Source organism: Carcharodon carcharias, chromosome 7, assembly GCF_017639515.1.
Source record: "Carcharodon carcharias isolate sCarCar2 chromosome 7, sCarCar2.pri, whole genome shotgun sequence".
Taxonomy (NCBI): Eukaryota; Metazoa; Chordata; class Chondrichthyes; order Lamniformes; family Lamnidae; genus Carcharodon; species Carcharodon carcharias.
This window is the reverse complement of record NC_054473.1, coordinates 159,119,712-159,134,340: the sequence shown is the minus strand read 5'-3', so window position 1 is coordinate 159,134,340 and position 14,629 is coordinate 159,119,712. Positions and strand designations below refer to the sequence as shown.

The following is a 14,629-nucleotide window of genomic DNA, read 5'->3' as shown; positions in this document are numbered from 1 at the left end:
CCGCTCCACCCCCCTCCCGAAGTCTGACCCCCACAGCCCCCACCCTGGATATCTGACCCCTCTACCCCTCTGGATGTCCCCCCCCCTCCCCCAACCCCTCTGGATGTCCTACCCCTCCGGATGTTCCCCCCTTCCCCAAGCCCTCTGGATGTCTGACCGTCCCCCCAGCCCTTCGGATGCCCCCCCCCCCCCGCCAGCACCCCCACCTGATTACCGAACACCCCTCCCCACAAATCCTTTTCACTTACCTTAGGCATTTACATTCTCCCTGGCCTGTCACTTTCAATAGGATGCTTAAACTTACCTGCTTTACAGCAGCTAGTGCTTCAGTTCAATGGTGCTGGACTTCGATGCTGAACTTCAGAAACAGCTGTGCTGCCTGGATCTCACCTGGCTGGAGCTGGAAGGTCGGATGAGATAGGCACGGAAGAAATTTGATGTAGGTAAGTGGGCATAGAGTGGTAATCCAACACTGATTGCCATTCCCAGGAAGTTACAGCCCAATATTTCAGCTGAGGTCTAATTAATATTTTTAGAGGTAAACTATTCAGGCCAAATTCTTTATATTTTCGTAGTTGATAAAAATTAATTTTTGGATAATTATAATGAGGAGGTCTTGTGGCGCAGTGGGTGGCATCCTCGCCTCTGAGCCAGAGGTTCTAGGTTCAAGTCCTACTCCAGGACTTGATGGCCAAGGAAGGTATGTCCATAATGTGGCAAAATATGCTTCAACTTGTAAATCCTTCCAACACACCCCCAAGGCGGGTGATAAGAGTGGGAGAGATTCCTGGTCAGCTGTACAATGGAAAGAAAATTGGAGCCATCACTACCCATAGCTCCAGGACTACAACACAGCAATTCAAACTCTTTGGGAACCAGCAGGCTCAGTTGGCTGGACAGCCGGTGCAGATCAGATTGGTGCCAACAGATCCCCATTCTGGCTGACTCAGGTAATGAGGGGGGAGTGGGGAGTGTGAGAGGGGAGGGGGAGTGTGGGGGGAACAGTCCCAGCTTCTCCAATCTATCCATGTAACTGAAATTCCTTATCCCTGGAACCATTCTTGTGAAGCTTTTCTGCACCCTCCCCAATGCCTTCACATCCTTCCTAAAATGTGGTTCCCAGAACTGAACACAATACTCCAGTTGAGGTTGAACCAGTGTTTTATACAGGTTTATCCTAACTTCTTGCTTTTGTATTCCATGTCCCTGCTTATAAAGCCCAGGATCCCATTTGCTTTATTAACTGCTTTCTCAACCTGCTCTGACATCTTTGAGAATTTGTGCACATAGCACCAGGCCCCTCTGTTCCTGCACCCGCTTTAGAATTGTACTCTTTATTTTAAGTTGCCTCTTCTCATTCATCCTTCAAAAATGAATTACCTTGCAGTTCTCTGCATTAAATTTCATCTGCCGCTTGTCCTTCCGTTTCACCATCCTGTCTTGAAATCTGTCATTATCCTTCTCACAATTCACAAAACCTCAAAGTTTTGTGTAATTTGCAAATTTTGTGATCGCACACCCTAGTTTAGATCATTAATATATATCAAGAAAAGCAGGGATCCTAACAGACCGCTGGGGAACCCCACTATGTACCTTGTTCTAGTTCAAAAAACAACCATTCACAACTCCTCTGCTTCCTATCACTCAGCCAATTTATTATATAAATTAATAATGCTCAGGTCACACAATTTATTTTGGCACTGATTTCTGAACTTTCAACTCCTGTCCTTCTCCTTTCTCAATTGAAAACAAAAAAAAATTAACTGACATTTAGAATCATAGAGTAATTCTGACACAGAATGAGGCCATTTGGCTTATCCAGTCCATACTGGCTCTCTGCAGAGCAATCCAGTCAGTCCCATTCCCCAGCTTTATCTTCGTAGCCCTGCAAGTTTATTTCCCTTCCTGTTTCCATTTGAAATCATTGAACGTCTCCACCTCCACCACTGTCCTAGTCAGTGAGTTCCAGGTCATTAACACTCATTCCGGAAAAATATTCTTCCTCACATCCGACCTGCATCCCATGCACAAAACCTTAAATCTGCGTCCCCCTAATCCTTGTACCATCAGCGAATGGAAACAGCTTTTCTTTGTCTATCTTATCTAAACCTGTCATAATCTTGCACAACACTATAAAATCTCCCCTGCTTTGCTGCAAGGAGAGAAACCCAAGCTTCTCCAACCTTCTACACCACTAAATCTGCATTTTATATAAAAATATTTTATAGATACCTGTAACTTTTGAGCTTGACTGCTAAGGTCCTCCTAGCATACCAAGAATTTTCTTTTATGTGTTTGCATTCACAGAGCCTCTCAGCAGTGTCTCATCTCTTGAGGTACACTTTGACCTCATGGATCTGACTGAACTCACAGACATGTCCGACCAAGAACTTGCAGAGGTTTTTGCTGATTCTGATGATGAGAATCCACCGTACGATTCATCTACAGGTCAGTGTCAGTGAGCACATGCTGAGATGAAGACTAGCTCTCTAGCCCTGCTTAGTGCTATTCCATTCTGAAAATGAAGAGGAAATAGACGTGAAACATAATGACTGCATATTTGATGACAATTAAAATTAGAACTAAATTTATATGAAGACTAAAACTCAAGGGAAAAGATTTGAGATAAATAAATTAGATCAAAATAATACTTATTTGTAGGATTTAAACAACATAGCTAGTGATCTGTATCTTTCAAAACAGATGTTGAAAATTAAAATGTTTGGAGAAAGTATTCCACAGAGTCAACAGTTTTGAAATAGACAAGTTGGCCCAGCTGGTCTCTACTAGTGCTTAACCTAACCTATTCTCACTCCAATAATCTCTTCTCCCTCTTACAAATCTTAATCATTATTTAAGCAACAATTTATTTCTCAATATTTTTTCAGTTGCTTGAGAAGTGAACTTTGAAATGAAAGAAAAATAAAGAACAGCAAGATAAATAGACATAATATAAATGTTCTCGGTTCCACCCCTACTACAGCATAGATTGAACACATCCTCGTCCGTTCTGTAGATTATCTCCACGCCTGTGGTCAATTTGCTGGAGATGAGGTGCAGTATTGCAGCGAGGAAAATGGAAAAGAGTTGGTGCAATGACACAGCATGATTGACCCTAGTTTCAACTGAGATGGGGTTTGTGGTGGGTCTGTTGGTGAGGATTGGGGCTTGCATATCATAGTGGAGTAGTCAGGGAATGGTGACAAATTTCTGAGGGCAGCCAATTTTGAGGAGGATACTCCATAAGCCTCCACAGTTGAGTCAAAGGCTTTGTGAGGCCAAAAAAGGTCATGTACAGCAGTTGGTGCTGTTCCTTTCACTTTTCAGAAGTTTGCCACACAATGAAAATCATGTCTGTAGTGCCTCTCGATGGGCAAAAGCTGCACTGTGACTTTGGAAGAAGTTCCTTGGCTACTGGGAGGAGGCGGTTGAGGAAGATCCTCGCAATGATCCTCCCTGTGGCAGACAGGAGGGAAACCCCACTGTAGTTACCACAATCGGACTTGTCTCCCTCCTTGAATATAGTCATGATCACACTGTCCCTGAGATTCCCTGACATGCCCTCTTCTTCCCAGATGAGGGAAATGAGATTGTGCAGCTGTGTCAGGAATATATCTCCACTGAGTTTCAGAATTTCAGCAGGGATTTCATCTGCTCCAGAAGCTTTGCTGGTTTTTCACTGTCAGGCTGCTGACCTACATTCCCTTTCAGTCCCTGCATCTCTGACCTCCTCTAGGCTTCTCTTCCAAGAATTCTGTATTCCTCCAACCCTGGCCTTTTGTGCATCCCATTCCTTTCACCCCAATATTGATGGACTTGCATCAGCTATTTAGGCCCCATGTTCTACATTTCCCTCTCTAAATTACTTTGCCTCTCCTCCTCTAAGACACTCCTTAAGTTCTAACATCTTTTTAGGCTCAGTTTTTTTTCTCTCCGAATACACTCCTGTGAAGCTCATTGGGATTTGTTGTTCAGAGTTATACATATTATGGATTTTTAAGTGAGGATTTAGCTAAAAGATTGCTTATAAAGTAGCTCACTGCATGGTTAATTCTTTCTTGTAATCATTTACAATATCGATTATGTCATTTATTCATTTTAATACAATAAGATTTTAAAGATCTGTATAAATTTGATTCAATCCAATTTGGATTGGATGTATTTCACTTTGAGCACTTGGTAAAAAGTATCACTTTAGATAAACCATTTTTCTTTAATTTTACACAAGAGTAAAATAAACTCTATGGTGTATAAACTGAACATGTAAATAATTTATGGCACTGCAAGGAAAATTTGTTTTACACAGAGGATTTAAGCCTGTAGAAATAACTGGATGATTTATGGATTGAAGCACAAATCAGGACAACTTTCATGAATAGAACATAAAAATTGGTGGTTAAAGGAAAGTTGGATAAAAGGACTTGAGAACAGAAATGCACTAGAGTTAGGATGGCTGCTCATTTAGGAAATAAACACCAAAATGGGTCAAACAGTATTTTTCTGTGGGGCAATTTGTGTGCACTTCTATGTATAACTAATACTGTAAAATTCCACTTTGCAACATAGAGAAAATTTGGTCTTAAATGGTATGTGGGAACTGCTTTATCTACAGAGGAAACAGATGCAGCTTTTTTACATGGTTTCACGATGCAAAATATTAAGGTAAAATTGCAGCACTTAGTACCATAAGCTTGTTGTTCACTTCTACCCTTCTTATAGTTGGGAGGGGAAGAGAAATTATATACTGCTCAACACTTAAACTGATCATGTATTTCATTTTATTTGTAAACATAGCATATTTTAAAATAGCCTAAAAGTTAGCAGAAACATGTCACACACTCCTCCCCCATCCCCTGCTCCCAATTCTAGATACAGTCGGATGTCACTCAGTTTAATTAAAGAACTTTACAGATTAGAGTGTTCCTGTCAATTTCAACGACTAACCAGCGTTTTTAGATTGTATCGCATGCTCTGTTATTATTGTTGTGGGTATTAAGATGTGACAGTCATGGGTCTGGACTTACAAATAATGCTGGAGGAAAGGCTGTTAGTAAACTCTAGCTTTTATTGAATATTATACTAGCTATGTACAATTAGGACTCAGCATGAGGTTCTCCATGCTCTTATGCGATCTTACGTCACTGATGATGTAGACTATATATTTACATATTTAACATTAACCCTTTATACGAGTAAGAAAAAGTCCAAGGGATTGACACACCATCCCTGGTTAATTAGAAAGGATTAATAAGGAGGGAAGAATTAGAATGCGAGAGAAAGCTAGCCAGAAATATAAAAACAGATAGTAAGAATTTCTATAAACATTTTAAAAAGAAACAAATTAACAAAGTGAGTGTTGGTCCTATAGAAAATGAGCCTGGAGAATTGATAATGGAAAACAAGGACATGGCAGATGAATTGAAGAGGTACTTTGCATCAGTCTTCACTATAAAGGATACAAGTAACATGCCAGAAGCAGCTATAAATCAGGAAATGGCAAGGAGGGGGGAGCTCAGGAAAATTACAATCACCAGAGAAGTGGTACAGAGTAAATTGTTGGAGCTGACAAGTGCTCGGGTTCTGTTGGACTTCATCCTAGGCTATTAAAAGAAGTCGCTTGTGAGATAGTTGATGCATTGGTTTTAATTTTCCGAAACTCCCTGGATTTGAGAAAAGTAACTTTGAGGAAGTAACATGCTATGGATAAAGGTACTGTGCTTAGATTTCCAGAAGACATTTGATAAAGTGCCACATCAAATGTGTTGCGGAAAATAAAAGCTCATGGTATACGGGGTAACATATTGGCATGGATAGAAGATTGGCTGGTAGAGAGTAGGCATAACTGGATCTTTTTCAGGTTGGCAAGATGTAACAAGTGGTGTGCCACAGGAACAAAAACAGAATTACCTGGAAAAACTCAGCAGGTCTGGCAGCATCGGAGGAGAAGAAGAGTTAACGTTTCGAGTCCTCATGACCCTTCGACAGAACCACAGGGGGATTAGTGCTGGGATCTCAACTGTTTACAACTTATATAAATGATTTGAATGATGGGTGGGACAGTTGCCAGATTTGCTCATGAGACAAAGATAGGCAGGAAAGTTGTTAAGAGGACATAAGGAGGCTACAGAAAGATATAGATGGATTAAGTGAGTGGGCAAAGATCAGGCAAATTGAGTATAATGTGGGAAAATGTGAAATCGTCCATTTTGGCAAGAATAATAAAAAAGAGAGATTGCAGAGCCGTGAGGTGCAGAGGGGTCTGGATGTCTTAGTGCATGAATCCACAAAAGGCTAGTTTGCAGGTAACAGCAAATAATTAGGAAAGCTAATAGAATTTTATCATTTATTGCGAGGGGAATTGAATACAGAAGTAGGGGGGTTATGTTTCAGTTGTACAGAGCACCAGTGAAACCACATTTGGGAGTACTGTGTACAGTATTGGTCACCTTATTTGAGGAAGGATGTAAATGCATTGGAAGTAGTTCAGAGAAGGTTTACCAGACCAATACCTGCAATGGGTGGGTCATCTTATGAGGAAAGGCTGGACATACTGGGCTTGTATCGACTGGAGTTTAGAAGAGTGAGAGGCAACTTGATTGAAACATATAAGGTCCTGAGGGGTCTTGACAGGGTGGATGTGGAGGGGATGTTTCCTCAAGTGGGAGTCACTATTTAAAAGTAAGGGATCACCCATTTAAAACAGAGATGAGGCGAATTTTTTTCTCTGAGGATTGTGAGTCTTTGGCATTCTCTTCCTGGAAAGGTGCTGGAAGCAGGGTCTTTGAATATATTTAAGGCAGAGATGGATATATTCTTGGTAAGCATGGGGGTGATAGGTTATCGGGTGTAGGCAGGATGCAGATTTGAGGTTACTATCAAATCCACCATGATCTTTTTAAATGGCAGAGTAGCCTCGAGGGATTGAATGGTCTACTCCTGCTCCTTGTTCGCATTTTTGTATGTTCACACTACATCTCCCCCAAATCTGTGCCTCTAATAAATACTATTTACATTATCCTACATTCCCCCTTTCCACCCCGCCAAAGTCACTCCCTTCATCTCAGGCTCACAGAAATAAGCGCCGTGGTGGTTTCACCAATCTTCCTGATCTTGTTCTGATCTCTCTCTGAGGTTGCATAGGATTCAAGTTCTCCATATTCTTTCTGGAACTCAGTAGTTTAGAATGTGAACCTTAATAGACTATTGGTTCTCTGTTCAGGTTATCTTCCTGATCATATGGGTAGTTAGTCCATTCCATTGATGGTGGTCTTCTTGTAGGTATGAGTGTGCTTCTGTTTCTTCTAACTATCCTGTTCTCTAGTCTCTACATGATACGATCTCGGACTGTGTGTATTTTCCAACACTTAGCCTTCTCTATTCTGGTCTCTAATCCAGACTGATTCACCTGGTTGGAGTTCTGGTAAATCATGCACTCTATGGTATTGGTTGTAGTTTCTGGTCTGATTTGCATGATACTCCTCCTTTTTCTCCTTTACTCTACTGATATCAGTTGTTTTTAGACATGGCAAGAGTCTATGTGGAAGAACAGGAAGTTGAGTCCGTAGTCTTCTTCCCATCAGAAGTGCTGATAGAGCCAGCCCATTCTGAAGTGATGTGGTATCATTCATTTTCAACGAAGCTTTTAATGTTCTTACTCTTCTCTCGGCATCTCCCATTTGATTGTGGGTACCTTTGTGAACTGGTTGTGTGGACAAATCCATAGTTTGTAAATTTCTTGAACCCTTAATTTGCAAATTGTGGACTATTGTTGGAAATGACAAGATCTGGAATGCATGTGGGGCAAAAAAATTATTTTTGTGAATTAAAGACTGCTTCTGAGGTTGCACCATAAAGATGTTTAACCTCAATCCATCTGGAGCAATAGTCAGCAATAATACCATTGAGCTCAGAAAGCTCGATTCCAAGACATTCCCACAGTTTGGATGGGCATGAAAGACCATCAGTGGTACTCTTTGCTGTCGGCAATGGATTGCACAAGTGATGCAGCTTGAAATCATTTACTCTAGTGATTGAGAATCCTGGCCACCAGACTGAATTTTGCACTCTAACATGACACTTGGTAATGCTTAGGTGTCCCTTATGATGAGGTCCTTCAAAGTATACATAAGTTAACTAGTCGTTGACAATACTGAGATGTCAGCGTTGCTTGAAGTATTGTTTCAGGATGAGATTGTTTGGAACATATTTTGGCCATTCATTTTTGCAGTATTCTCTAATTTTAACACAATTTTCATCTGCTTTTTTGTGCTTGTCATATTTCCTTCAGCCTCTGTGTGATTGCTGGTAGGAATTTTGTAGCCAGTGAACTGTATGACTCCACATCCTCAACAAGATTTATATCCTCCTATTCAGGCTTCCCAAAAGGAATACATGACAATGCACCTACTGTTGTTTGTAGTTTGTCACGGTCATGTTTGTCTGGTTCCTTCACTTGCTGTTCCAAGGAAATCCTGATTCTGGTTTCTTCAAGGTTTTCCAATTCATCAACTTTATAGCTGAGTTGTAGATCTGTCCAAGCTTTTCGACTTAACAGTGAACATTCTTGACTGTGGATCACATACAAAGTTTCTGTGATTTCTCTTCCTTTGTATTGGAGCATAGCAGTCATAGTTGAATGCCAAAATAGAAACAGAAAATGCTGGAAAAACTCAGGAGGTCTGGCAGCATCTGTGGAGAGAGAAACAGAGTTAATGTTTCAAGTCTGTATAACTCATCTTCAGAGTCTGAAGAGTAAAACAGACTCGGAACGTTGACTGTTTTCCTCTCTACAGATGCTGCCAGATCTGCTGAGTTTTTCCAGCATTTTCTGTTTTTATTTCAGATTTCCAGCATCCACAGTATTTTGCTTTTATCATCGCTGAATGCCACCTAGACCATGAAGTCTTATGGTCGATAATACTCAGTTTTTATGAACACTACATTGATTGTGGTTAAGGTGTTGGTTTGGAAATCTAGGTTAAGCTAAAGCCAATAAATAAATAGCAGATAAAGAAAAGTTTTAAAATAAGATTTCACCCATTTTATTTTGAAAACCATTTCCAGTTAAAAATAGAATGCAGTAAACACTTATTTACAACTGTTGGCAGTAAGCCCCTAAAGGAGACCTGTAGACAAATGGCGAATAGAATTTCATTTTGTTTTTCCAAGTGATTTAAATGCAGCTGAAAGAGGAATTTGAATTATTTGGTTCATCCTGATTGGCTACTGCCCATTCCAATAACAACAAGCCCTTTCCCTCTTCGTTTGTCTAAAATTCAGTTAAAACAATGCTAATTTCTAAGACAGCAACCCATTTTTGAGCCTGAAATGTATTTTTTGTATTAAAACTTAGAAGCTGTGTAAATGGTGAATATTTGACTATATTGAGGACATTTTTTTTTAATGGAAACTTATGTTTTTTTAAGGACGACATGGGCTGAATTTTACTAGCCCTCTGAAGATGGGAAGCCTCACAAAACTTCTTTTTTATTCTTTCAAAGGATATGGGCCTCACTGGCTAGGCCAGTATTTGGTGTCCATTCTTAATTGCCCTTGAGAAGGTGGTGGTGAGCTGCCTTCTTGAACCGCTGCAGTCCATGTGGTATAGATACACCTATAGTGCTGTTAGGAAGGGAGCTCCCAGCAGCAGTGAAGGAAAGACGACATAGTTCCAAGTCAAGATAGTGTGTTACCTGGAGGGGAACTTGCAGGTGGTGGTGTTCCATGCATCTGTGATCCTTGTCCTTCTAGGTGGGAGAGGTCGTGGGTTTGGAAGGTAATGTCGAAAGAGCCTTGGTGAATTGCTGCAGTGCATCTAGTAGATAGTACACATTGCTGCCAATCTGTCAGTGGTGGAGGGAGTGACTGTTGAAGGTGGTAGATGGGATGGCAGTTAAGTGGGCTTTGTCCTGGATGGTGTCAAATTTCTTGAGTGCTGTTGGAGCTCCACTCATCCAGGCAAATGGAGAGAATTCCATCATGCTCCTGACTTGTGCCTTGTAGGTGGTGGAAAGGCTTTGGGGAGTCAAGAGGTGAGTTATTCTCCACAGAATTCCTAGCCTCTGACCTCCTCTTATAGCCACAGTATTTATATGGCTGGCGCAGTTCAGTATCTGGTCAATAGTAACCCCCAGGATGTTGATAGTGGGGGATTCAGTAGTAGTAATACCATTGAACGTCGAGGGGAGATGCTTAGATTCTCTCTTGTTGGAGATGGTCATTGCCTGGCACTTTGTGGTGTGAATGTTACTTGCCACTTATGAGCCCAAGCCTGAATATTGTCCAGGTCTTGCTGTAGATGGACACGGACTGCTTCAGTATCTGAGGAGTCGCGAATGATGTTGAACATTGTGCAATCATCCTCATTTCTGACCTTACGATTCATGAAGCAGCTGAAGATGGTTGGGCCAAGGACACTACCCTGAGGAACTCCTGCAGTGATGTCTCTGGTCTGAAATGATTGACCTCCAACAACCACAACCACCTTCCTTTGTGCTAGGTATGACTCCATCCAGTGGGGGTTTTTCTCCCTAGTTCTAACTGATTTCAGTTTTGCAAGGGCTCCTTGATGCCACACTTGATCAAATGCTGCCTTGATGCCAAGGTGATTCTTACCTTACCTCTAGAGTTCAGCTCTGTGTTTGGACCAAGGCTGTAATGAGGTCAGGAGCCAAGTGTCTCTGGCGAACCCAAACGAAATATGTGAGCAGGTTATTGCTGAGTGAATGCTGCTTGCTAGCACTGTCAGTGACACTTTCCATCACTTTGCTGATGATCAAGAGTAGACTGATGGGGTGGTAATTGGCCGGGTTGGATTTGACCTGTTTTGTGTGTACAGGGCAATTTTCCCCATTGTCGGGTAGAAGCCTGTGTTGTAGCTGTACTGGAACAGCTTGGCTAAGGGCACGGCAAGTTCTGGAGCATAAATCTTCAGTACTATTGCTGGAATGTTGTCAGGGCCCATAGCCTTTTTAGATCCGGTGCCTTCATCCACTCCTTTTTATGTGGAATAAATCGAATTGGCTGAGCACTGGCATCTGTGATGCTGGGGATCTCTGGAGGAGGCTGAGATGGATTATCCACTCAGCGCTCCTGACTGAAGATTGTTGCAAATGATTCAACCTTGTCTTTTGCATTGATGTGCTGGGTTCCCCCATCATTGAGGATGGGGATATTTGTGGAGCCTCGTCCTCCAGTGAGTTATTTAATTGTCCTCCATCATTCATGACTGGATGTGGCAGGACTGCAGAGCTTAGTTCTGATCTGTTGATGGCAGTGGTAGGGATCGGAATTGGAGGCCATTATCTTCCCACTGCCACGGGATACTCTCAATGGCAGGAATGGTAGCAGCATGGCCACCTGCCTCTTCTTGGCGGGTGGCCAATTAATTGATGAATTAACAACCACTTCTTGCCTGCATCATCATTTTACCAGTGTGGGGCAGGCCCCTGCTGCTTGGGAAGGCTGCCAGGGCTCTCCCAGTGGGTTCCTGGGTTGGGGGGGGGGCGGGGGGGGGAGGGTGGAGTGAGGCCCCCTTTACAACCACACCATGGGCCCTTGGCAGCAATGCCAGCCCCCATGGTTCCGATGCTACCGCTGGAGCATTCATCTTGCTGAATGCTGGGGCCTGCCTACCTGGCCCCAGCAGTGAAAAAAATGTACCTGACCTTCAAGGGTGCCTCAACACGAAGGCGTCTCCTCCTCCTTCTTGCAGCTTCAGTAGCAGCCACTTCTCTCGGTGGTGTTGCCAAGCTGGCAGCCCTCTGATTGGGCTGGCAGCTCTGAGAGGCAGGCCGCTGTCTCCAATTGAATGGTGGTCCCAGCAGCAGTCTCTTAATTGGGATAACCTGCTACTTGGGAAAATTCAGCCCATAAATCAGCAAACACCAATATGCACAAAGTGCTTTAAGACAGGGAGCCAAGGACAAGATGATGGGAAAAGTACTTGAAGGTCTGACTTATAGGGTTTACCACCTCTGATTGTTGGCATTCCTAGGGTTTGTTTGGATGACATCCTGATCCTATTTCATCAGATGACATGTAATCTGAACATGTAACACCTGATCACATGACATAAATATTATTGTATTTACCTTACAAAGGATGGGTCCCTTGTAATTGAGGTCAACATCCAAAAAAAATCTCGTGTATATATATTTTTAAAAAGTATAATAATCAATAACTAAAACATCCTCATCGTACCAAAGTATCAAGATATATCTTAGATCTTGGGGATGAAGTCTCTAAGATTCATCATACAGCTAATTGTTACGTTTTACTTTACAGAATTGAACCAACCATTGATGTATCCAATCATCTCACGTGGAACACATTTAAAATCCCCTTCATGGACAAGAGCCAAGAATGAACAGAGCAGGGAGAGGAAGCACCCAAGTGATCCAGATGTTCCATTGGAAATGTCAGATCATTTTCACACAGTTGAAACACACAAAAAACCCTAGGACAAGATTGGACCTTGCTTCAATAAAATGTACAGCGCTGAATAGTTCTGCCGCATCATTCATAATTGTTCTTCTCCCTCATTCTTCATTCATATAATTAAGTAGATTTTCACCAACTGTCCCTGCAGTGAATTACATAATGTTTATGCTTTCAGCGAAGGGATTTTTACCCTATGTAATGAAATCTATAAAAATCAACTATCAATCTTAGTCCATTCATATGCTTTTGGTGCTGTGGATGAGCCTGTGCTATGACCTTAGGACATTATATGAAAATATCTGAAGAACTGGAACTTTTTATTGCCTTGAGTAACTCAGTCAGGTGACTATCACTTTTTAGAAAACTCCTTGAAACAATAACAGAACATAAGAAATAGGAGTAGGTCATTCAGCCCCTCAAGCCTGCCCCACCATTCAATATGGCTGAACACATATGTCGTTTTAGAGCTTTCCAGGCAATTGTAGTCAATCCCTGTCCAACTAGGAATACTTGTTCTATATCAGCTGCTCTCGTGGAAAAATCTGACATTGTCCATTTCACCTCACATCAGGCTAAAATCTGTAAGTCTGCAACATGCTCTTCACAGCAAAACCAGTGGGAGAAAGTGCAGGTACTGAATGCGTAACAGAAAAATTAAAACCAATACAAATGGAGGTAAATACGGAATATCTCACCTATGATGATGTTGGAGGAAATCTTCCACTGGAAGGAGAGATGAATACTAATAAGTGTCTATGCAGTTTTCTGGAGTGAAACACCAAGATAAAAAAAATATTGTATGTTTCTCAGGCAACATCTCTAAACAGAATTTGTACACCAAACATAGATTCCTAGAAATGTGATAGAAGATTTTTATTAGCACTGAAATGATCAATAATGCATGGAATAAAAGCATCATAAATAAAATCACTAGTTTTCTTTTTCAGTCTCCAAACTGAATTTATAAGGAGGTAGCATTCTCTTTCCAGATATGTTTATCCTTTAAATGCATTGTCCTACATGTCTAAACATGCGAAAAAGGTATTCAAGGAGAAAAGGGTCTAACTGAGCCAAAACACTAACTCTGATTCCATATTATATACACACGTGGACAAAGAAACCGAGTTCAGTTTTAATTCCTGTTGTACAAAAGTCATTACCTCTAAACCAAAATATTGCACTGCCTGAAAACTAAAAATTAAATTGAATGATATCAGTCTGATGCCAACACTAAGTTATCCTGTTAAATTAAAATTTATCTTTGAGACCAGAAAGCAGCTCTTATTTTCTTTCAAAAAGGGTACCAGATTCCGCCCCCCTCCAACCCCCTGACACTGAAGGTATAATTTGAATGTTGTAGTTGGAACTAGGTGTTGTATCAAATGAAGTAGATTATTTTACTTTAACGCATATGATAGCATTCAATGAAATATGAACAGATATGCGGTGATTTGCTGTCTGGTGAACTGCCTTGGTTCAGGAAACTCCTTTATAATGTTTTTATTTGCAATTTTAAATTAACTTTTTCAGACTCACAAATAACCCTCAAGTTCTAGTCATCTTGTATATTGGTTCCTTAAAGTTGTATTATACTACTTTGGTAGCAAATCAGTTTAAGCCATTTATCATACAATAACTGAATGTAGAAAAATAAAATTGAAGACTTCTTGTTTAAAATGTGTGATCTCATTATTCATGTTACATTGTCCTTACATTTTCACACAGTTAAGTGCAAAAACTTATATCTGGTAATAAACATGAAAATTTAATACATGTAAAGTTAATACATGTAGAGTTAGAGCATCTGCTCTCCATACATGCTTTGTTCAATGCCCCTTCTCCCACCTGACAATACCTAGAATGCAAAATAATTAGAAGATGAAACAAAGTTCAAATACCAATGTCAGCTAAAATTCATGTTAACTTTTCTTTTGTTTATAAAGAAACTAATGAGTAAGGACCAAGATACATGGAGAAGATAGTGTTGAAAAGCTGTAATAGATTAAGAGATAATTATCAGTATTGCCATGTTCATATTTTTAAAAAAACAAAGAAAAGGCAGAATGAGGCAGTGTTTTATAGCTTTGTAATTTTAGGAAAGACTGACTTAGTTATGGTGCAGAGAGTCCTGATTCTCAATGAGAAATGCAACATTAATAGAACGTACTGATAACTAGGATGCTTAGTC

At 40.9% G+C, this 14,629-nt stretch overlaps 1 protein-coding gene across 1 annotated transcript in view; it reads left to right on the top strand.

Annotated features, from left to right (window-relative positions):
* The window catches only part of dbndd1 (dysbindin domain containing 1), a 30,783-nt gene extending 17,008 nt beyond the window's left edge, over positions 1 to 13,775 (top strand). The window contains exons 3-4 of the mRNA XM_041192552.1: positions 2,308 to 2,448; positions 12,286 to 13,775. Coding sequence (XP_041048486.1) covers positions 2,308 to 2,448; positions 12,286 to 12,461 — 317 coding nt within the window. The 3' untranslated portion in view covers positions 12,462 to 13,775. The remainder of the gene's footprint in view (positions 1 to 2,307; positions 2,449 to 12,285) is intronic.
* Positions 13,776 to 14,629: the final 854 nt, after the last annotated feature.